Genomic DNA, 24,812 nt, shown 5'->3' with positions numbered 1-24,812 from the left:
GCCAGCTGCACTATTTCCAATTTGGCTTCCTGTTAATGTGTCTGGGAAGGCACTGGATGATGACCAAGTACCTGGGCCCCTATTATCCATGTGGAAGGCCTGGATGGAGTTCTGGGCTTCTGGCTTCAGCCTGACCCAACCAGGCCATTATGGTCATTTGGGGAGTAAGCTAAGTAGCTAGAGGGTGTCTTTCTCTCTTTTTCAAATAATGAAATAAACAAATCAATCCCCTGAGATTATTTATTTTTTAATTACAAAGGCAGAGACAGAGATCTTTCATCTGCTGGTTCACCCACCAAATGATGTGACTGAACCAGGCTGAAGTCAGGAGACTGAATCCAATCTAGGTCTCCCATGTGGGTGGCAGTGACCCAAGGACTGGGGCTATTACCACGGCCTCCCAGAGTACTTATCAGCAGGGCGCCTGAGCTGGAAGCAGAGCCACAACTCACACCTAGCAAGGCTGGATGTAGCAGGCAGGCGTCCTGAGTAGTGTCTTCATCACTCTGCCAAATGCCCACCCCAAGGGTCTCTCGGAATCAGAAAAAGATGTTCTGTTTTTGTACAGAGGCTGACAAATACTGCAGCTGCAAGCACTGCATGGCTGCACAAGGAGAAGCCAGCTTCTACTTAGGCAGGCAGCTAGCCACAGGATGCAGTTCAGCATGGAAATCAGCTGGAACTGCCAGGTGGGCATACGGCATGAGCCATGATGCCACCTGCCAGACTCTGAGTAACTCCCAGTGGCAGCTGCTTGTCTTTACATACTCAACTGCCTCAGCTGTGCTCCCCTGCAGGCTGAGGAAGATGGCCAGTGGGCAGCGTGCTCAAAGCTGGCGGTTTCTGCACGTTAGCTGGGGTTGGGAGAGGCCTCTGTAGTCACCTGTTGTTGTTCTCCAGGCCTGCAGTGCTGAGGTCACAGTGTTTTATTAATAGAGCCTAGTCCCTCAAGGATAAAAGATCCATCTTGTCACATGATTTTCAATTTCCCGTAGAACCACACATTCTTTTTTTAGGCTCTGTCTTCCTCCCTGACAGTAATCAACCAAACAAAGCTCTTGCGCCTCTCCCTCTGCAGTTGGAAGTGCACAGGTCTGACGTCAAGGGAACAGGCTTTCATTCTGACAGTTCCTGGCCCCACGCCCTTGGACAAGTTGTATTCAGTTGTGCTAGTTACAGTTTGTCATTCTGTAAGTTCTCTGAAAATTTAAAGCACTCCTCAAAAATTTCTTCTGGAATATTAGGTTACTTCACTCACAGGAGAATTTAGAAAGAATCAGCAATCGTTGCCCCCAGTGGTGGAATATGCAATATCTATTTCTCAGTCCTACCTTGACTGATTTATCTTTCTTAAAATCTTGCTCATCGGGCAAAGCATGCTTACTCAACCAGAGAAAGGTCTTGCCTGCACAGACCACACAAACTCTCATTAAAAGCAATCTAGATATAGAGTTCAAATGCATGACTACATTTGAATCTACAGAGGGCACCTTTTCTGAAAGCCTTGGTGGCAACTTTGCACCTTGGCTCACATCTGTTCCTGAAGCCCCTTTCCTGCAGTACTCACAATGGCCACAGGGAACCCAGTTCATCACAAACCACCAGATGTTCAGCATGGAGGCATGGTGGTAGACATGCAGCACGGTGATCTGGTGGTTGTTCTTGCGCAGGATGAAGAAGAAGGTGTCCATGAACTCTATGAGTTTGGAGAAGTAGTACCACCAGAGGACACGGATAATCTAAGAGGAAAAGGGTCACAGGATTTTAGGCTCACCCCAAGGTCACTGCAGATCATCAGAGCTGCCACACTGGCACCCCAGAATCTAGTGCCAGCTTGCAGAAGCCCAGGTACCTTCCCGCCTTCTAATCCCTGAGCGAGGGTACCTCTGGTCACTCTGTGAGTGTCTCTGACCAAAGCACACTATAGGGTGGGCTAGAACACTTGAAATGACAAAGACCCCATGGTACCTTGAAAGACTAACAAAAATAGGTTTACAACCTTGAAGCTAGCATGGTTTACAACCTTGAAGCTAGCATGCTGCCTCTGCAGGCAGTCTGCAAAGCTACTGGTAACAGAAAAACTACATGAAAGATACACTTGATGCCAGGTGACCTGAAGCACATTAGAAAATTATATTAAAAAAACACAAACTCCCAGTGTCAGGACCCTGCCCAGCTAAATATGCCAAACAGGTACTCTAAGAAAATGACTGTACAGGTGAAGGTGAGACTATTAAAAGGGTTTAAGTAAAAATTGCATCCCATCTTTAACATCACTGTTCAAGAGGGTATTACGTGAATGTCTTAAAAATTCAAATGACTATTCTGAGCCCATTTATAGAAACAAACATCAATATTTGCAAATGCATACTTTTCTTCCCTCTCAATTACTCACATGAATTTATTTTTACAAAGTAGGAAGCTTTAGTTTCCATTTTGTGCATTTCACATTCTTCAAATTTCCCTGCTGCCTTTTCTTATGTTTTTTTAAGTGTCCACAGGAATTGCCTGGGCAGTGAGGTTATGCTCCATTTTGCCTTTTGTACAATTTATTTTACAAACCACATCCATCATAACATTTTCCCCCAAGAGAGAGCCAGTACCTTCATGTCCGATTCTCCTGCACTGCGTGTGCCCTGACAGAAGAAGTTGTATTGGCCTTCCCATACTCCCGTCACTAACTGTAAAAAACAAAAAAAAGGAAGAAGCTGATCATCAACCACACAGCTGTCAGTGACAGCCCAGCTCTGTTCAACTCCCTTCGCCTCAGGACTACAACAATGCACCCAGGGCTCTGCCAGACCAAGCTCGTTTTAAGGAAAAACATACATGCGGGGATGCAGGACCAAAGAAGTCACCACACATAGGGCTTCACGTCCACAAGAAGTAGGCCCATCTGCAGAATGAGCGCAATGCAGGCCTACCGTCACTCCCAGGCTGCTGCCTTCACAGACCCTCCTTTCCCATGCCACCTCCGAGACGTCACAGGTTCATCACTCCCTTGGACCAACCTAATGACATGGCTGCGTCTGGTACCCCTCAGCCTTGCGTCACTCTCCTTATTAGCCCTCCTCAAACTTGAGAGGACAGCAGCAGAATCACTTACAGGGAAAGCTATGGCCAGGCCAACGTGCGGTGGGGGTGGAATCAGCGGACTGGGTTTCCAAGCCAGGGTCACAGGTTCCCCAGGGATGCCCACACTACTGATCTGGGAACTGCACTCTGAGAAATGGCACTATGGGTCAAGAGGTCTTGTGTTTCACCTCCGCCTTCTTCACAAGTTCTTGTGGCCAAGTTGTCCTATGACCTGTGAATTTGGCTTCTGCACATAGGAAATCAAGCACAGTCCTCAGAATTCACCCAGAACACAGGAGGCTCTGTGGTGTCACAGAAAGGACCAGAACTGGGATGCAAGGTCTACATCATAGCTGTACAAGCATCACCAGCTTGTGGGGAGCCTCAGTTTCCTCATCAACACACGAGATGAACGCCCCAAAAGAGACTTCAGGACCTCCTGTAAGAAACCTTCTCTGGATACAGTTTTCCTAGACCACCCTATGCATCTGCACACTGTCCATCCATGGAGTTCTAGACATTTACAAGGTGCTACTTTTCTCCACTAAAACGATGGCTGTGTCCCTTCAACTTCCTCCTGAAACCTGGGCAACCTTGACTTTCCCTGGTGATGAAGTACCAGCAGGGGAGAATTGGAGGTGGCCTGTCTTCTGCCTGATCTCATCCTAGAACCTGGCACAAGAAACCAGACCCTGGTTCTCAAAGCTTCTCCTCCCTCCAGTAGTACTGGCATTGCACAGGAACTGACAAGAAACACCAACTCCTGCAGCCCACACAGCAGCTTTAGAAGCTAAAACAGGGAGGGTAACCAAACTAGGGCCTCACTAACTCACACATCCCTTTGAGAATCTACTGCTGTAGCTTCAGAGTATGATCTCTAACCAGCAGCACATACGGGCACCACCCAGGAACTAGGTAGTAACTCAGTGTTGAGGCCTCGACCCGTAATCTGAATTAAGGGTTCTAGGGCATGAAGACCAGCGGTGTGTTTTAACAGGCGAATGTAATGTGACCCTGGCTTGGAAACCACTACCTAAAGGCCATGGTCCCCATTCAAGCTGCCTAACAAAATCACCTGGAGACTTTAGTTACCAATGCCTGGTCTCACCCCAGACTCCTAAAAACCAGAATCTTGAGGGGAGTCTTACCTTAAGAGAAGTACAATGTGTAACTAGAATTGGTAACCACTGGCTCCACACAGGGGAACTTTGGGAAAGAGATGGTTCCCCCCCAACCTCCGTATCCCGCATAGCTCTTTAGGAAGGTGGATCTAACTCAAAATTTAGAGATGACTGCAACACTTTCTAGTGCCCTTGAAGACAGGCATTTAGCTTGGTGAACAACATGAATTCCCTCCAGGAAATAGCAGGTTCTGAATACATCTTGTGTTTCCATACAGCCTGACCACAAGAATAAACACCAGCAGTGGGTGTAGCCATTGCACTTACACTAAACACTTAAGCCAGCTTAGTAATGGATTTTTCTCTCACTAACTTCCTTTTGTTGTTATCCTTCTGTTTAGCCATCTTCTAATCATAAAAGGGCAGTTAAATCAGGATTGGATTTGAACTGTAATACTGCAACAAGGTGGAGGAATCCACCATGGGGGGAGAGCATGGGGGGAATCCCAGAGCCTGTGAAACTGTGTCATAAAATGAAATGAAATTTAAAAAAGAGACAGTGGTAACATGATTTTATGGGCAAGGAACAGAGTGCTGTGAGAGAGAAGCATCACTGTGCTGGGGACTAGAAGCTCTAAGTGGGAGGCCAAGCTCCTGCTGTGAGCTGGCTGACTCCCTGGGGCTTCTGCTGTTTCTACTGTGAAGACATGAGAATGGACTAAATTATCTCTGATGGTTTGCTCTGATTTTCTAGGTTAACAATTTAAAAACCAGACCACCAACATCTCTACGCAGTCACAGGGTAATCTGTAAGGAGTTCCAGCCTTAACACCATTCTCTAAAGTCATGGCCCATTAATGCAGTCATGAGCACAACTATCAGAAGCTCCTCAAATCAAACTGCAAAGTCTGAGCCCCAAGCACAGCAGGAGCAAGGCAGGGGTGTCCTCAGGAGACCTGAGGTGAAGAGGAAAGCACTGCCTCAGCAAAGTGTTCTTTTACTCTTTCTCCCAAACCCTGGAAGAAATCAATGAACTGACTTTCCACTGGATAAACGACTTTGTGAAATTGTCACATGGGTCCACCACAAATGAGAAATAAAAGACAATGCAGGGCCCGGCAAGGTGGCCTAGCGGCTAAAGTCCTCACCTTGAAAGCCCCGGGATCCCATATGGGCGCTGGTTCTAATCCCGGCAGCTCCACTTCCCATCCAGCTCCCTGCTTGTGGCCTGGGAAAGCAGTCAAGGACGGCCCAAAGCTTTGGGACCCTGAACCCGCATGGGAGACCCGGAAGAGGTTCCTGGTCCCGGCACCGGATTGGCGCACTTGGGGAGTGAAACATCGGATGGAAGATCTTCCTCTCTGTCTCTCCTCCTCTCTGTATATCCGGCTTTTCAATAATAATAAAAAAAAAAATCTTTAAAAAAAAAAGACAATGCAATGAAGTTTTTCAGAAGTTTGCATGATTTTAAAGATATACCTTTTACTTAAACTAATAGGCTTATTTGACAAAGCTATTATTACTTTCATTAAGTATGATTTTTAAATTTTACTGTGTCTTGTATTCCGGGAAGTACTACCATCGCTTTTTTTCCAGCTGCTATTTTAGTTGATGGCATCCAGATCTGCGTTGTTTTCACTTTGCTAATTTAGAAACAGGATGGCTGGTATATGTATACATGTGTAAAGGGCTCTTCAAAATTTCCGTGGAAAATTAGTATTATAAGAAAAAACCCAAACTACACATGATTTAAATTTTTTTCTAAAAAAAATGCTTCACGCTAACTTGAACAGGATCCAGTTTGAGGCACTAAGAAAAAAAAGACATCTTTGGAAAAAAAAGTCCCTACCGGAACAAATTCTGATAAAGCTGAAGCAAGAACAAGCATCAAATCTGTGGTTAAAGCCTGGGGTGGAGGAATAGTAAAATTACCCACGTTTATGAGAAGTTCACGGTGACAAAGAAGGGAGAGAATAATCCTGAAGACAAAACCTGCAATGGTAGGCCATCCATAGGAATTTGTAAAAATAAATAATAAAATATAAAATAAAATAAAAATTAACCTTGATAACACCCTTAATGAAGAACACTAACAAAAAGGACACTAACAAAAGCCTATACCTGGACATGTGCAAAGTGATTGAAAAATTACCCTGGAACAAACTTCCAAAGCTGACAGCAGATGACAAGGGCAGCGTTTCAATGGGAATTTTAAGCAAGTGGGATCAAGCTCCTGAACTGTTACTTTAAAGTGTTACTTTACCAGTATGATCCCGAAGACAAAGCACAATCCAAGCAGTAGCTACCAGATCCAGAGCGTGGAAGCAGGCTGATCCAATCAACAGACAACATGGCATGGCAACAGTTTTAGGGACACTCAATGACTTTTTTGTTATTGATTTTTCTTTTTTGTATTTTAAAGATCTATTTATTTTTATTTCAGAAGCACATTTTTACAGAGAAGGGTCTTCATCCACTGGTTCAGTCCTCAAATGGCTACAATGACCAGAAATGAGCTGATCCAAAGCCAGGAGTTTCTTCCAGCTCTCCTATATGAGTACAGAGGCCCAAGGACCTGAACCATCCTCCGCTGCCTGTCCAGGGCCATAACCTGCATCCATCCAGCATGTCAGTGCTTACAGGTGGTAGATTAGCATACTACACCACTGCATCTGCTTATTGATTTTCTACATCACCAAAGGATGATAATTTCTGCTCATCAGAAAAGTGTGTTGAGGTAGTGAGTCGAACTTTAGTGGGAACATGCACCAGGAAGCTTCACTGCAGTCCTTCTCTAGCACAACAATGCTTTTTCTCATTCCATTTATCAGATAAGCATGACATGGCAAGAAATGCAATGGGAAATCAGTAGGCATTCTTCTTATAGTCCTGATTTAAATACTTCTATTTCTGTTTGTTTCCTGAAGTCTTTAAAGGACAACCATTTTTGTTCAATTCATGTAAAAAGGACTGCATTAAAATGGTTAAATTTCCAATACCTCTAGTTCTTTAAGGAATAGATAACTACTTGGCATCACCACTTAGAAAAGTGTCTGGCACTCCCTGCAGGTGAGTGCAAGAACCACGACAGGCAGCAGCCCAGGCCAGGCCAAGGAATGGTACCCACCAGCATACATTTGGCACAGGTCGAGGGCGAACCAGGCTGAACCAGTTCGCATCACCCACTGGTGAATCTGAGCACAAGAATATAGTGTGGGTCAGGCCAGATTCGGTCACAAAACATACCAGTACACATTACGGCTGGGACTGGGTGTCGACTTGTCTGGGCTAGGCTGTAAAGCCCATCAGCATGAGCTGGAATTGGGGGTGGGCCAGGCCAGGCCAGGCTACAGCATCAAGTGGCAAATGCCGAGGCGAGGAGGGCCATGCCAGACAGAGCTACAGCACCCAACCAGCACATGCTGAGAACTGGGGGTGTGGTGGGGGGAGGTGGGGGTCAAAGCTGGTAGAGGGAATGTGGAGGACTCCCCTGCTGGAACAAAACTCCCACTGGAGAGCGTGAGTTGAGATGGGGCAGACCAGACCAAGCAGGGCTACAAAACTTGAGGGCCTCATGTGAGCTAAGAAAAGCCAGGCTGAGTTGATTGTTCTGACTAGTGCAAGTATTAAGTCAGAGTGGGTGAGAGTTGGTAGAGCTTTGCTGCAGCATAATATGGCAGATGCTGGCACTGTCAAGTTAAACCACAGAACCACCTGGAAAGTGCATGATCTGGGGGTGGAAATAGGCCCAGAAGGGAAACAGTGAGCACCTCCCTCTTGGGTTACTACTCCCACTGGAGAGCATGAAAACCAGGAAAGGAGCAGACCTAGCTGGACAGAATGGCACCCATCAGCAGGTGCCTGGGTTGGATAGTGGGGCTGGTTGGGCTGAACTAGGCTTCAATGCCCACTGACATGTAGGAGAGCTGAATGGCATGTGGGATAGACTGGATCAGTCTGGTACACATACGGCAAGCATGGGAACCAGGGCAAGGGTTAGGCCTGATGGGGGTTAATGTGGGTTGCTCTGACTAGGCTGCAGCTCCCACTGGTTTGTGTGAGGGCAAAGTATGTGGTGGGAAGATTAGGCTGGACTGCAACACCCATTGGTTCATGTGGAAGACAGGACTGGAAACAGAACTGACCCAGCAGTTGCAACCACCAGCATATGCATAAGCTGATTGGGGCAACGGACTGTGCTGGACCCTGTACTGGCAAGCACACACAAGAATCAGGTGTGACACAAAGAGGGACTCCAGTGTGGATGTGGCATCCCAAGAGGGCACTTAGATGAAGTTTCTGGGGATCCCCGCAACTGAATTGCTGGACTCAGAACCCCAACCATGAAGAGAAGTATAGGTTCCATGGTCTGACCATGGAGTGCAAGTGTCAAAGCTGAGCCTCCTCAGAGGCTCAGACAAAGCAGTGGACAGCATATCCAGGTGCACATGGAGGATACGGCAGTCCATTGGAGTCTGCAGAGAACACTTGGTACCACAAGATAGAATGGATGACAGAACAAATCAATCAGCTACAGGGTGAAAAAATGATCTTCATCAATACTCATACCAGGCACGCAAACTCTCAAATATCCTTGGCTTCTAAAGGGTTGGAATAATTGAGTACATGGAGACCAAGGACCTGAGATGAAGCTTCTTCGCCTAGGACCTTCATCAAACATCTATAAAACAGGTTACTTTTAGAGCACTCTGCTCTCTCCACTCCTACCCAAGGAACACAGCTTGTCCAGTAGGCAGTAGACTCACGGGGCAAAGGATTGACCTTCATTCTAGCTCCAATAGGAGTACATCAGACGAGAACATGTTCTACTCCAAGCCACCTGAGTGACTGTGTCTTTTAGAGCTTAGGCTTGGCTTCTCTCCAGAAAGATGCTTTGCTAAACTCCCCAGAAATCCATCAGGCTGCACGTAAGCAGATAGCACGGGCTGAGGCAGAGGAGGCTGGACAGGCCAAAGCACTCAAAGTACAGGCAGTTGACTGCTGTGTGCTTCTGGGAATCAGCTCAAAGAGGGCATGACCGTATGTACTACACACACACACACACACACACACACACACACACACACAATGAGGCTGCAACAAAAAAACAGCTTGCCACTACCCACACAGTTCCCCATACCACCAACTACTCAGGAACAAACAAGGGAACACTATTTACATTGCTTTTTCCAACTAACCAAGATACACTTAGTACCACTGCAAAACCATATGTGCTTTCTCCTTCCTTGGAGTAAAGCAAATCTTATTTAGGCCAGGGCTGTGTGAAGAACTATAATTGAAACATAGCTAGAAGTTTTCCTTCCTCTTTAGGAGACAAATTCAATAACCAATGGTGTTTTCACGCATCTTTTCATTGAAAAAAGAATATATGGGTAGGCCTCACAGCTGGATCCGAATGACGCAATTCACGGGGTGTATCATTTTTAATGGTCAGAGTTGCCTTCTCCCATCTAACAACACATTTTGCCACAAGTGAGGTGTAACCTTTAGCATGATAAGCATTTCCGTAGTACGTTTTGGACTGCTACCAAAGCATCTCTGGAAGCAAGTTCACTTGAAACACAAAAAGCAAGCAGAAAATCGTCCTGGTAGCCTGCATCTGCTTCTCATTCCAAAATGTCCGAGGAGCAGCAAGTTAGCACGTTTCTGAAGGAGATGACTGCTCTCTGCTCTCTGCTCTCTGAACGTGTTTCTTACTCCCCACAAGCATAGACTGAAAGGTAATGAAAACAAAGCCCATCTACACTTCAACTCAAAAGGCTCACAGCACCCAAGGCAATTAAAAAAAAATGCATTTATCTGAGATACAAGAGTGACACAGAGATAGAGCTTAGAGCTTGCTTCCATCTGCTAGCTCACTACTCAACTGGCCCTAACAGAAGGGCTTGGGATTGGAGCCAGGAGCCAGAAATTCCATTCTGGCATCCACATAGCTGGGAAGAACTTAAGTACTTCAGCCATCATCTGCAGCTTCCCGGGTACATAAGCAAAGAACCAGAGAGGAAGCAGAGCAGTTGGAAAAGGAAATGACACCCTAGCGTGGGACCGAGGTGTCACAAGTGGTGGCTTAACACAACATCTGCCTTCTAAGGCACTTCTCAAAGTAACACCACTAAAAGGATACACAATCAACACTTTTCATAGCTTTGTTTTTATCAGAATCCCTAAATGTAAGTATTTTTTTCAGCTCTGGCAGAAGTACATGTTTTTATTTTTTATTTTTTATCAAGAGAGGCACAGAGAGAAAGTGAGAACAAGAGAGCATGCATGTACTCCCCCCACAGCCATTGGTTGGGTCAAGACAGGAGTCAGAAACTGAACCCAATCTCCCACATCAGTGGCAGGAGTCCCTAGTACTTCAGCCATCACTGCTGCCTCCCAGGATCTGCATTTGTACAAAGCTTGCTAGAGTCAGAGCTGGAGACAACCATCAAACTAGGTACTGAAATGGGATGTAAGCACCTTAAGGGCCAAGTCATCTGCCTACTCTGAAATGCATGTTTTTAATAAGGAGACAGAAATGGAGAAGAGGACTTGAGTGCCCTAAGGTCACACAGCTTAATGGGACTAGCACTCAGAAATCTTCATGCAATCCAGACACACCTACAGCATTAAGTGATCAGAAGCTCCTCTGACCTTCCTTGGCTGTTTTTCACCCATTGTTGAGAGCAGAGTGGGATTATTCTGTCCATTAAGAATTCTGTGCAAAAGTGTGGACCTTTGGTTGTATCTTTTATTTTCAGCAGATGTTTGGCTTAAAATTAACTGCGACTATTCCAAAATTATAGCACTTATTTCCTTAGCTGTGCAATTTCGGCAGTGCCATTATGGAACAGAGTTAAGTCAAAGCATGTGGCTTTGAATTTCAAACCTTTCAAGGCCACAGTATAAGGCTGTCCATTACGCAATGTCACACCCATGACCTCCAAAAGCACGTTCCTTCCTCTCCTCATGACCAGGAACACCCTTAGGTTATAGCTCAAGTCTTAAGGACAGATCCTATACACTTGAGAAGTCTTGAGAACAAAACACAAAGAAACAGCTTGTCCTCAGTCCAACCTGAAAGAGGAATGTTTGGCACTTTCCTGGAACTTCAGGTCCCACTCTCCATGCTTAGCAGCCCTTTTCTCTCCCTCCTCAGGCCACCAGAACTTTCCCTTAGCCAAAAGGGAATAGATATAGAGCAATGAACATTGAATAAGTCTGCCCAGAATCTGGCACCATCTTTGCTCTGATTCTAGCCCAATATTTGTTCTTTTGGTTTCCATTACCTGCAGATCAGTAACATGGCTGAAGTGGTGTTTGTCCCCACCCCGCCCCACCCCTGAGCCCCAGTCTCCAAACAGGCTTTGCATTAAGTTAAACAAAGGCCTTCAGTGAAGTGTCCTGGTGTGGCAGCGAAGGGCAGGTCAGCTGGGGCTGCTAGAGGGCCACACACTCTGCTGTACCAGCTGCAAAGCCAAGCGACCCAACGTTGCAAAGCTGGTGTACAGGCGTGAGGCTCGGCTCTGGGCTGAGCCCAGAGCTTCCTCTCTCTTTCCAGGAGTGTGGGTGAGCAGGGCAGACGTGAAAGGTGTTTCAATTGCATCCTTCTCTCTCTTTTGCTCACTTTGAGGCATCATTCCTCTGACCAGACACACTGGGAGTAGCCAAGTAACCCTTTCCTTGTCTCAAGCCCAGAGAATTGAAGGCCAGAAATTTCCCTAGTTAGGGAACTGAGCATGTTTTAGGCAACAGATTCTCCCCTCTTTATTTATGACTTTCAATTGAGATTTCAACTTCTCTGTACCTCTGTTAAATGGGGAAGTGAAGATTAAATGGGGTGGGGGGAAGGCAAGTGTCTTTTTTCAGAGGATTTTGGTAAACAAAGTAATTTTTTAAATAAAACTTAATAATCGATTGCCAGTGAGCCTAAGTGTTTTTCCAAACCTATTTTCCCACAATGACGTATCTATTTTGGGCAAGCCTGAAGGGAAAGAAAAACAAGGAGGCAGTTTAGAATGCAGTGTTTCCAAAGCAACTGCTCTTGTGCCTCCTGTGAGAGGACTTGCAAAGCCAGGGCCTAGGGGGTTTGGGGGGGGGAGGGGTGGCGCAGGGCAGGTGCTGGGCCAGAGGCTCCTACAGCCTCACAATCATTAAGAGGTTAGAAAAGCACAAACACAACAGCCAGCCCGTCAAGTGTTCAAGTCCTTTCATCTTTCCAATAATGAAACATCAGGAACTTTGGTTCAAAAGAGGATTCAGGGAAAAAAATAACTGACTTCTGGTTCTGGTAATGAGGCAGGCTGCACAAAGGCAAAACCAGCTCCCCAACACCAACACAGAAATGCTGCAGAAAACACAGCAGACAACACCACCACTACGGCCACCACCACTGCTGACTATGTAGAAGGGCAACGTCGCTTCCTTCTCCCAGATAGTATTCTTCAGAAAAGAGGAAGCCAGTTTACAAACACATTTGTTCAAAATCTTTAATTTGGGGAAAAGTCATTTACTCCAGCAATACCAGTTTGAGAGGCCTGCATAGGACATTTATCAAACTTTTGCTTTTCTATATTAAAGAAATTTAAATTTAGACCGAATTATTTCACATGCATGACCTTCCCAGTATAGCTGCAGGCACACTTTAAATAAAGTAATTCTGAAAATGTTTGAGATTGTTCGATGTTTTAACTTTATAGAATAATAATAATAATAAAACCACAACAAGAAATGGGGAACCTTTGATAATAAAAGATACGCTGTTATACTAAAACTCAAACAGATGCATGAAATAGCATAATATGCAAATCTGAACAACCACACAGCAGCAAACTACAAGAATGCAAACATCTTTGAGTACTTAGAAAGAGAAAGATTACCTACATATAACAAAAAGGAAACTGCAGCAGACTTATCTCAAATAAATCCTCAAAGTACTGAGGGAAAAAAAATACCTGTTACTCTAGAATTGTATGCCCCACTAAAATATTTTTCAAGCATAAAGGCAAATAAAATGGTGCCCAAAGACTTAGATGTTTACCTCTCAGAGAAAAAAACCATTTTTCAGAAGAAAACAACTGAAACTCCAACTCAACGAATGGATTTCAGAAAACAGTGAGTGTAAAAATTCAATTTTGCAACTGATTGTAATGACGACAATTATTTAGGACCTTGAAAAAAAAAAGTGGAACTAAACACCTGATTATAACAACACAGACGTGAGGGGAACAAACCTGAAAATTAATTACCTAAATCTTGCTTACATTTTGGGAAGAAAGCAGAAATACTCACCAACTTTGGATATATGTTAAAGTTGGCTGGGTATCCAATCAACAGAGTGAATAACTTTTAAATCAAATGAAAAAAATGATAAAGATAAAATGAAAAAATAACTCCACAGAAAGCAGCAAAAAGAGGGAAAAGAGACAAGGAAAACACATACACAAAAAAAGTGAGAAAAGTCACTACAAAGTAATTATCATGTTAGATGAAAATGGATTGAAATACAGAACATTTGAGATGAAATGAATGAAAAGGTGGCTGAAAAAGCTATTTGAAAAAGTATAAATGGTTTGCTATTTATGTGAACTTAAAGTCTCAGGAAATAGTATGTATTGTTAAGTAAACTCATATACATAGAAAACTAAAGAAACATACACAGAAAAAACAGGAACTTCAGAAGAAAACCTGTAAAGAGGTTGTATTTTAGAAACATTTTTGTAATATTTTTGTATCTATGCAAAACAAACTTACTATAAGAGATAAACATTTGTTAGGTACACAAATATAATTTTTATAATTTTTACTTTATATATTTGAAAACAGTTCCAAAATCGCAACTTAAAAACTGCAAAGAGGAAGAAAGTAGTAAGTCTGAACATCTATGCCAAGCCAGATCCATCTAACCCTCAAATTACATTTTGCATGTTTCAAATATGTGAGTCATAATTCTCTCACACTACTCACACCACACAGTTCTGACTTAAGAGGGAGAAAAACACACACACACTAAAAAAAAAAATCTCGTTATCTTGTATAATCGCGTTATCTTGTTAGTGACTTATCTCTTTGATTGCTAAATAACAGACAATCATGGCTCTGGCATTTGCTTTCTTCCTTTCCCAATACTCAGGATACATCTGCTGAAGTCATCAGCCACAATGACAACGACAACAAGAAACCATGTCATGATCTTGTGCTGGACCTCCTGACCTGGAGTCAGGTGGGGTGAGGGACAGGGTATTAAGGAATACGCCCCGGGGGGCATTTCCATCAAAGGGAACCTGTCAGTTTCCTAGGGCACTGTAGAAGCCAAGGAGGTAAAGGGAAAAAAACAAACAAAAAACACTACTAGATCAGACAGTTTCACAGGGCAACTGGCTCCTCTGTGGAGACCCCTGAAGTGGGATGGAGGCTGCCATACCCAGGTGGAGGCCTGGTGCAGGTGGAGAGCCCGGAGAGCTGGTCAGAATTACCAGGCTAACAAGCCCAGCTCTTCTAGCGAAAGCAGCTAGCAGTCCTTTACGGTACAGCGTCCCTGGAAGGGTTCAAAGCCATGAGCACTGGGCAACACTGACCCTGCTCACCCTCCAGCTGCTGCTGAGTCCAAGGATCAGTGTGTGGAGGCACAGGCTGATCAGCAGGGATGTTCCCTTTTGGACTGCTGACAAAAAAGACACAATTAGTCTCTGGCTAGGGTCTGAGAGGGAGAGAGCAAAGGCATCAAAGTGGTTTCACATCAGGACACAGCAGCTGCCTTCGGGGACTACTGTATAATACTCCAATGGACAGCCGAAGTGGCTCTGACGGGTCAGTGGAGATGGGGGTTCAGCTCAGGACGTAGATACCACAGAAAGAGGGAAAGGCGGTCTGGCACCAGGCAGGCAGAGATCTCAACTTAGTCTCAAGGTAAAGAGGGAAGATGTGGGAATAACTGGAAAAAGTGGCTGAGCTTACCATTTGGATAAAATATGCCCATTTAAAATCTCAGGTGTGGGAGGAAAGTACTGGAGCTTGTTCTGCTGCTATGACGGCCCACCTTTTTAAGGCTGAACAAAAATGTGAACAACTTGCAGTTTTACTTTTGAAACTTTGTTTATGAGTGTGATGCTACACAATATCTAATTAATAAAAGCAAACAGGTTTGCCATGAAGTTCTAAACTTTCAAACGAAAATATATCACTATTCAAATACACTTAAAATTGGTAATATCCCATCGTTTTCCAGGAAATACACACTATCTTAATGAACTCTGTCACATGGCGAGCAAGTTTATCACTTACAGGGTGATAAACGGTCAGGGAAAAGCAGCAGCAAATAGCCCTGGTGCTGGGGCCCTGCATCCAGGTGGGAGACCCAGAAGTTGCTCACTTTGGAAATCCAGCCACCGCAACCTTTTGGGGAATGACACAATAGATGAAAGACCTCTGTCTCCATTTGTATAATTGCCTTTCAAATGAATAAATTAAATAAGAGCTTTCAAAAAAAAAAAAAAAAAGTAACATTTCTGGGAGAATCAAGATGGCGGAATAGGGTAAGGACACATTTAAACGGACGGAAAAATATTTAATCAGGATGAAGCAGAGAGGACATATTTCAGGAAATAGGAAAGGACAGAACAACAGCAGAGGGGTACCTGGAGACTGACCGACACAGGAAAGCAGCGGGCACAGCAGTGTGGTGTTGCAGTGACTGATACTCCAGCACGGCAATCTGAACTCCACCAGCAGCCAGAACTCCACCAGCAGCCAGAACTCCACCAGCAACCAGGTGGGAAGGGACTTTCACTGGGAGCTCGGGAGGTAAACCCAGACAAAGACCAGTCCTTCCTGCTGATCCGTTTGATTTGACCAGGAGCAGAGCAGCAGATCTCAGACGGGCAGTGCGAGAACAGAGTGGATTTCACAGCCCAGTCAGCCCCCTAGAGCTAAATTGAGCACCATTTTGTGTAAGGGGGAAAGGAGAAGGGAAAGGACTGAGCATGCGCTGAGCTGGGAGTGATCTCATTTCTGACTTGGTGAACTGCAACGACGTGGTATTCTACAGGTTCCATCCAGAGCAGGGCTGGGTAGCCCTCAGATCTGACGGCCAGCAGATCAAGAACTGTAGTGGTGGGGCGTCAGGCGCCATTTTGTACACTGTGGCAATAGCTTTAGGACTGCAGGGACAACAGTGAACTGTGCATGTGCTGAGCTCGCGAGAACTTGCTGACATCAGTGGATTGCGCCAGAACCGCAGGAAAATAATACCGACAGTGGCATCGTACCGGCCAAAATAGGTCCTTCTGGCACCCAGACCTAGCATCCAACAGGTTCCTTCAAGATCAGTGCCACCAACAACCTAATTATAGAGGACACCTGGAGTCTCTAATCCTGGGACCTGCTCCAACCAGAAGTAGGAGAAAGGTTGCAGAGACAACAGTGGAGCTTCAGCACAGTATCACAGGAGGAGGAGAGTGATGAGCCAAGAGCTGGGGCTGTGGAGATCATGGTGGAAATCTGACATAAGAACCCAGACCTGGAACTCGTTGGAGGTTGTGGCACAAGTGGCTGCAAGGAAAAAGTTGTGTATCAACCGCAATAAGCAACAGCTTAGAAATCTGCCCCAAGGAGAAGACTCTGCTAATCAGAAGTACAATGATCAAGAGCAAAAGAAGAGACAGAGGCACAATGAATATTACTGAAAACTCCCCTGCAAAGGAGCAAAACCCTATGCCAACCTCAGAGTTAACTGAGAAAGACATCGAGAACATGGGGCACACAGAATCCATAAGACTCATTTTAAAGATTCTGATCAACAATGAGAAGCTCATGCAAGAGTTCAAAGAATTTAAGGAAGCAACAAAGCAAATCAAGGCTGGTATATCAGAAATTAAGAACACAGTAGAGCAAATTAAAAGTACAGTGGAGAGTCTCCAAAATAGAATGAAGCAAGCAGAACAAAGAATCTCAGGATTGGAAGATATTTCCTGTCACCAGGGGGAAGCAAACAAAAAGCTAGAAGCAGAGCTGGATCAGGCCAAAAAAATTATTTAAGACTTGAAAGACACTATTAAGAGGCCAAATATAAGAGTTATGGGAGTCCCAGAAGGTGCAGAAAGAGAAGCTGAGTTTGCAAATGTATTTAATGAAATAATAAAGGAAAATTTCTCTAATCTGGAGAAAGAATTGGGAAACAAGATCCAGGAGGGGCACAGAACTCCCAACAGGCTTGATCAAAAGTGATCTTCACCACGACATATGATCATCAAGCTCTCTTCAACTGAACATAAGGAAAAGATCCTTAAATGTGCACGTGAAAAAAAATCAATTGACATATAAAGGAATGCCAATTAAGCTCACAGGAGATCTCACAGGAAACCCTACAGGCAAGAAGAGAATGGAGTGATGTATTCCAGATTCTAAAAGAAAAAAATTGTCGGTCCAGGATAACATATCCAGCAAAGCTTTCCTCTGTCTTTGAAAATGAAATAAAATTCTTCCACAGTAAAGAAAAGCTAAAAGAATTTGCCTCTTCCAAACCTGCCCTACAAATGATACTTCAAGATGTTCTCTTGACAGAAGAGGAAGAGCACCTACCAAAACCAAAGGCAAGCGGGAAGAACATCCCAGTAAAATGACAACAGAAGACTAAACCAATGAACAACCCATTCCTAAAATGATGGGACCAAAGTAACACCCATGTATATTAAACTCTGAATGTAAATGGCTTAAGCCCAATCAAACGCCATAGATTAGTAGACTGGATTAAAAAACAAAACCCATCTGTTTATTGTCTGGAGGAGACACACTTCAACAAAGATCAGTGGAAACTATATCGCAAGGGTGTTGTTGTTTTCTGTTGGTTTCATCTCTTCAAAACAGTTTCTTCTGATTAAATCATTCAATGACTCGTAGATCATGCAGTGGCATCATTTTCTTCAAGAAGGTTCTTGATTTTCATTTCTTCAGCTACACATTGGTCATTTAATAGCATGTTATTTAACTTTTTGGTGTTGTTAATTTCGTTTTTCTCCCGGATGTTGATTTTGTTTTGTGGTTCTTCATTTAAGGGGATGTACAGTAGCTGTGTAATGGAGTCTGTCACATCTAGTAACATGTTATTTAACTTCAGGGCATTGTAAATTTCTATTTTTTTTTCTATTGTTGATTTTGTGTCATGACTTTTCATTTAAGGGGATGTACAGTAGTTGTGTAATGGAGACTGTCATATCTAGTAACATGTCATTTAACTTCAGGACATTGTAAATTTCTATTTTTCTTTCTATTGTTGATTTTGTACCATGACTTTTCATTTAAGGGGATGTACAGTAGCTGTGAAATGGAGACTAACATCCAGATGTGAGGATGCAGTGTGGTATGCATTTCTGTTTCCAGACAAAGATGGACTTACAATGAAACTGTTTACTGTATCTTGACAATAGGATTCTGGACTCTCTGCCATTGTCCATGCCCACAATGATGGATATATGACTGAGTATGAAGAACTATACTTTAGTAATGATATAGAGGAACTAGGTGGGGGGGGAGGGAATTGGGGAGGGGATAAGGGAATATGGAGCTGTATCATAAAATGATAGCGATAATAATAAAATATATTAAAAAAGTAACATTTCCTATTTCCTTTTAGCTTTTTTCCTTCCAACCGTAAAAACTGAATAAATCCATACTGTTTGCATTTTTTATTAAAATTTTACCTTTATTGAAAAGAAGATACACAGAGAGGAGGAGAAACAGAGAGGAAGATCTTCCATCTGTTGATTCACTCGCTAAACAGCAGCAACAGCCTGCGCTGAGCTGATACGAAGCCAGGGGTCAGGAGCCTCTTCAGGTCTCCTACATGGGTGCAAGAATCCAAGGCTTTGGGTTTTCCTCGACTGCTTTCCCAGGCCGCAAGCAGGGAGCTGGATAGGAAGCAGGGCCACTGGGATAACAAGTGGCACCCATATGGGATCCCGGCGCATGTAAGATGAGGACTTTAGCCACTAGGCTACGACACCAGGCCCCTGCTGCTTGCATTTTAAACTTGGCTTCACAGTTTTAAAACTAGAATTTTCTTCTAGCACAAAGTGTCAGCGACTTCTCTTTCATTTCCTCCTTATGTCTTCTTCCAAGAATTCTTGTTTCTTTTAAGTTACATGTATTTTACATATATGAACCCAGAACTTGCCAAGGCAGATGGAAATTGATGCCACAGAACTAAACAAACAAAAACACCAATCACTGCTTCTTTAAAAAGGCTTTGCAGTGCAGATATTACAAATAAGCAGGAAAAGACAGAAAATCCTGAACCTGCAGGATTGGTTGTGGCTACAGGGAATTGCTTCAATACACAGAACATTTCTTAGAATAAAGGGTCCAACTGGGCTGCACAATTTCTTCTGTCCTTTCTGCTGTTAAACTGTGACTGACCTTCTGTTCCTTACTGTTTATTATGGGAGGAATGCTTCCTACAAGAAGAAAAACCTGCAGCTAAAGTGAAACTCAAAACTTGACAAAGGATACACTACAACAGTATTACTGTTGGGATTCTGCAAGCATGGGAAGACAGCAGACAAAAATGTAGCATAAAGAATGTCACCCTCAAATCTAGGGTCTATTTTCAATTCAGGAATATCTAAAGAGGATGTAACTCTTACAGACCAGTTAATTTAAGGAGCCACTGCCTAGCAGTCTCTTGCTCCTCCAGGTATTCTAAATTGTGAGTTTAAAAAGTCTGATTTTCCTCCTACATATCTGTGCTTAAGACACTGTTTCAATTCTTCTATTGTTCTCATCAAGATGTCAGAGGAAAATCGGCACTTGCTATTACAGTATGTTCAGAATCCCCCAGTCCTCTCAGATACACACAGGAGCAATTTCAACAGCAATGATCTTCCCAGGGAAGCCCCCACTGACAAGGTTAAATGATGAAGTTACAGATGTCATCTCTGCTGCTGGAGAAACACATAGGCAGATGCTTGAGCTCACAATGATTTAATCATCTTAAAATATTTTTCTGTGGAATACTGCTGTGTAAAAAAAGAAGCAGTATAAAAACTATTTTAAAGTAAAGGCTCTAGCTCTATTGTCTATCCATTATGAAGAGGAGAGAGTTCGACTGGAAAAACCTGACAGCTGGCTGAGCCCTGAGTGCTGGGTCCAGTGCTGACCCGGCCTAGCAGCCACTCCTGCCACTCTGCTCTGAGCCTCCAGTCCTGCAATCTCTATCCTGGAGGATAACTGCACTGCTTTCATTCTGGAATAAGACGCAAAAAAAAACAAAACAGGGAGTTGTAAGCATTTCCTGGAGTATTAACACAAAACAACGCTACTAGCATTTACGATCCAGCCATAAGAGCTACACCTTGGGCCCGGCGGCGTGGCCTAGCGGCTGAAGTCCTCGCCTTGAACACACCAGGATCCCATATGGGCACCGGTTCTAATCCCGGCAGCTCCACTTCCCAAACAGCTCCCCGCTTGTGGCCTGGGAAAGCAGGTCACAAGCAGGTCCTGCACCCGCGTGGGAGACCTGGAGGAGGCTGCAGGTTCCCAGCTTCGGATAGGCGCAGCACCGGCCATTGTGGTCACTTGGGGAGTGAATCAACAGATGGAAGATCTTCCTCTCTGTCTCTCCTCCTCTATATATATCCACCTTTCCAATTAAAAAAAAACAAAACAATAAAATCTAAAAAAAAAAAAAAAAAGAGCTAGACCTTAGCTTATGATTAGAGGAATCAGCAGAGAAATGATCAAACACAGCATTTCCCCTGCCATCTGCCCACATACCACCATACACAGCCTGAAGCTGATGGGGAACTCAGGGTATCTCTAAACACCACTTTTAAGATTTATACTAGCTCTCATCCCCTAATCCTCCTCTTTGCTACTACTTGGAGAATCAAAGTCATGACTTAATTCTCTCCTTCTGAATCATTTGCTTCTGAGATCAGCAAATCTGACATTCACATTCTAGTAATGTACTAGAAGCAATAGGGTCTACAGAAACACAGACCATTCAGAATCTAATACAGCGCGTACTCTCCATTCACCCTTAGTTCTCAAAAAGTAACTTGTGAGATATGCCAAGTTTTCAGCTCAGGACAAAACAGACTTGCCACAAAATGTACCAAACACAAGTACCCAAGTACCCCTGCCCCCATGTCAAACGAACAGAGAGCCTTGACTAAATGCTTTATGATAAAATGCTCACGCATCTGTTCTCCCCACTCATTTTCCACTCTCTTGCTTGTGTGACAGAATAGTCTGGGCTATTATTCTAATTGTGAACGTCACCCATCACATACATAACAGAAGAATCCATGGCAGAGGTTTCTGTTTTAGATATCTGAGAAAACAGTTGTGCACTCTGCCCTGGCATTTCAAACATTAATTTTAAAAAGAGCACTCAAAATGCACTCACATATTTGCTCACATGCTTGCCCTCCCGCCATAAGCAGCTGCCTTCTCTCACTTAGCAGTACAAAGCAGGGCAGACAGCTGATCCAATGCAGAGCAGCCCTGTCAAGTGTTCACCTACCTCATAGAACATATAGAGAGACAGCAACGTGAGTCCAAGGTTATATACCACTAAGACGCCCCGACAAGAGAAGGGCTGTCTGTTCTTCATGTATTTGGGTCCCAGCCACACAATTAGTAAATATATGATAGAGCAGATCAATGTGGGTAGGTAATTGTCCAGAAGGAACCATCCTTTTACTCTAGTATCTGAAAAGCAATGCAAGAAAAATGCTTAGAGATTAATAAGGTAGAGATGATGATAAGCAAAGTGCATTTTAAACATTTCTCCAACCATGATTTTATAGCCACTTAACATTAATGTCCCAACAAAGCAACATCAGTGAAACTACTTGTCACACAATCTGAATAGCAATATATATTCTTCATGGTTTTTGCTAAGTAAAATAATTATAGCAAAAATATCATTTCCAAAGAGTTAAAAAAAAAATAAAGGAGGGTAGGATTGTGGCATAGCACATTGTCTCCTACAATGCTGGCATTCCTGATGGGTGCCAGTTCAAGTCCCAGCTTCTCCACTTCCAATCCAGCTCCAGGCTAATGCACCTGGGAAAGCAGCAGACAATCCAAGTCCCTGTACCCATGTGGGAGATCTGGAAGACGTTTCTGGCTCCTCGTGTTGGCCTGGCCCAGCTCTGACAATTGAGACCATTTGAGAGAGTAAATTAGCAGGTGTAGGATCTCTTTCTCTCTGTTTTGGTAACTTTACCTTCCTAAATAAATAAAATAAGTAAATATCTTCCAAAAAAGAAAAACAACAAGAAAGCTAAATTTCCCATTAACTGATTTTATTAACTAGATCTGCTGTGTTAGACTCATGGAACTAGAAACCTAAGGAATGCCAGCTGTCAATTTGGATGCCCTAAAGTCTCAGGTACCCATCAGAAGTCTGCCCAGCAGATGCAGACACCAAGAAAAAATGTGCCATTGAACCAAGTCAATGAAACTGCCACCTCACTAGAAAGGTAGCATATGCTGTGTTATCTGGTCAACAGCAGACGGGACAAGGACTAGAAAACAAAGAAGATGAAGCAATTATGCTCAATCACAGAACGGAGTACTTAAGAACTGTGGAACAAGGAGTAGGCCTAAGGCAGAAGACTTGCCCCGACCAAGGGACCTGCCAGTGCAGGACACACGCCCCACCCCTGCCTTGCCCTGCCTTTGGTTCTTTATCCAGCAGGGAAAGGAAGCAGAGGCTCAAATAGCCACCAGCCATTGGGAGCAGACAGTCAACCCCAACTCTTGGATAGAGTCAACTCTGAAAGCCAGATTCCTTGATGCTCTATCTTCCCAGTGAGATTCAGCTTCATCCTTGGATCTGATCCCCCAGGAGCTGCCTTTGCACCACATGTCTCTTTGCGTTCTGTTAGGACCACCTCCCCAAACCTGTGTTTTTTCCACTTCACCTCCCAGCCAAGGCCCTTCCACCACAAAGCCCAGATACTGCATCTCTGAAGGAGCAGCAGTCACTGATAAGGACAATGCTTCCCCTTCTTTGATCCTCCTTGCTATCCACTTTTCTCCCTGATCTCACAATGTGTCTGCTTAGAGACGCAGAAATAAGAGAGAAAGAGAGAGAGAGAGAGATTTGTTGGTTCCCTCCTCCAAAAGTGCTGCAACAGTCAGGGTTGGGCCAGGGGGAAGTCAAGAGCCAGACACACCTCTGAGTCTCCATGTGGGTGCAGGGGCTCAAACACTTGGGTCCTTCTCCACTGCTTTCCCAGGGAAATGGAAAATGGATTTAGCATGGAGATGGATCGCAAGTGGAACAACCAGCACTGTAGGCAGCAGCTTAACTGTGTCAGCCTCCTAGTTTCTTTTCTTACAATTCATTTAAAAATGAGTGAGAGAAACATCCTTTCAACTGTTCAAAAATCATCTGCAGCTTTCCTGTAAGTGTGTGAACCTATTTCTTTATAGGTAGGACATTAAAAGGCATTACAGGTGACATTAAAGAAGCGATATAGAGCTGATTTACTTTCTAAAAGATTATAAAAGATTCAGAGACATGGTAGCTGAGTTCAGATGCAAATATTTCCCCAGTGACATGACACAAAGTGAAACGATGCAAAAACTCCTACAGTTCTAACGGGAAATTTTAACTCCTATGGCAACGGTGCATTTTGAAAACAGATTCTGTTCAGAGATTCACAAGAACTGAGAAAAGCATCAGGCTGGCAATGGCAAGGTAAGTGTCGCAGCATCATCTGACCTCCAGGTGAAGTCAGCAGAGGGCCACACACAGCAGCTGGGTCTCTGCCCCAACAGCCAAGAGACACAGACAACTTCAGTGACTATCAGGACTTTGCCAGGCCCCTTGGAATCTGGGAGACAGTTTGCTTTTACCATAGACAATGCTAACCTTTTCTAGAATCTCCTCATGCAATATTTACAAGTGGCTATAATGAAGATGGGACAGGAGGGCTGCAGAAGGTAATTAAACCAAAACCACCTTACCTCGGGGACCTAGCAATGCCTTGAAATAGGTACTAAGTGATGCATCAAAATGTTCCATTTTTAAACCTATTAGGGGGAAAAAAAAGACATTGATTAGTGTCCACATAAATGGCTTTTTATAAGCAATTTTTCCATAAAAGAACAAAAAGTTCTTTTCAAAAATGCTAAAGTTAAGTTCTTTAGGTCAAAAATTTAACTCCTAAGGAAAAATGCAATGCCAGATTCATTTTATGAATGAAGTGCCAGTTTTCTGTGCTTTTTGAGGGGATCCATAAAAACTCTCTGGGTGAAACTAAAATCTCAGTGAGGTGGAGTGGAGCTACATTGAAAAGTGCAGACTTCCAGGAGGTGGTCTTGTCAGATCAGAACTGAGACCTGTGAGATAACAAGACAGTGAGAGGCGGAGCAGGATACAAGGCAACAACCATTTTTCTCTGCAAGTAACTTTTCTTTCTTGTTTTGAAATACTTAAGTGCTTACAAACTATCAAGTATTAAAAATGCAAAAATAAAGAAAATGTATAAATGTTGTCACTCTCACCCACCCATAATCCATCAACTCCCCAATCAGAAGGAATCCACTGGTTATTGGGTATACTTCCAGAAATGTTCTAACCTCTTTTGAGCACCTAGGAGG

At 43.8% G+C, this 24,812-nt stretch overlaps 1 protein-coding gene across 2 annotated transcripts in view; it reads right to left on the bottom strand.

Annotated features, from left to right (window-relative positions):
- ELOVL5 (ELOVL fatty acid elongase 5) overlaps positions 1–24,812 on the bottom strand; it is a 117,433-nt gene that overhangs the window by 40,237 nt on the left and 52,384 nt on the right. For both annotated transcript variants that reach the window (XR_009245176.1, XM_058662106.1), the window contains exons 2-5: positions 24,177–24,242; positions 21,718–21,905; positions 2,604–2,681; positions 1,568–1,739 (exon numbers count right to left, since the gene is read on the bottom strand). Coding sequence is in view for 1 of the 2 variants with exons in the window: in XM_058662106.1 (XP_058518089.1) it covers positions 1,568–1,739; positions 2,604–2,681; positions 21,718–21,905; positions 24,177–24,234 (496 nt within the window). In the remaining variant the exon portion in view is untranslated. The remainder of the gene's footprint in view (positions 1–1,567; positions 1,740–2,603; positions 2,682–21,717; positions 21,906–24,176; positions 24,243–24,812) is intronic.

This window comes from Ochotona princeps, chromosome 1 (assembly GCF_030435755.1).
Source record: "Ochotona princeps isolate mOchPri1 chromosome 1, mOchPri1.hap1, whole genome shotgun sequence".
NCBI classification, from domain to species: Eukaryota; Metazoa; Chordata; class Mammalia; order Lagomorpha; family Ochotonidae; genus Ochotona; species Ochotona princeps.
The sequence above is the reverse complement of the archived record's forward strand: the minus strand, read 5'-3'. Positions and strand labels throughout refer to the sequence as shown.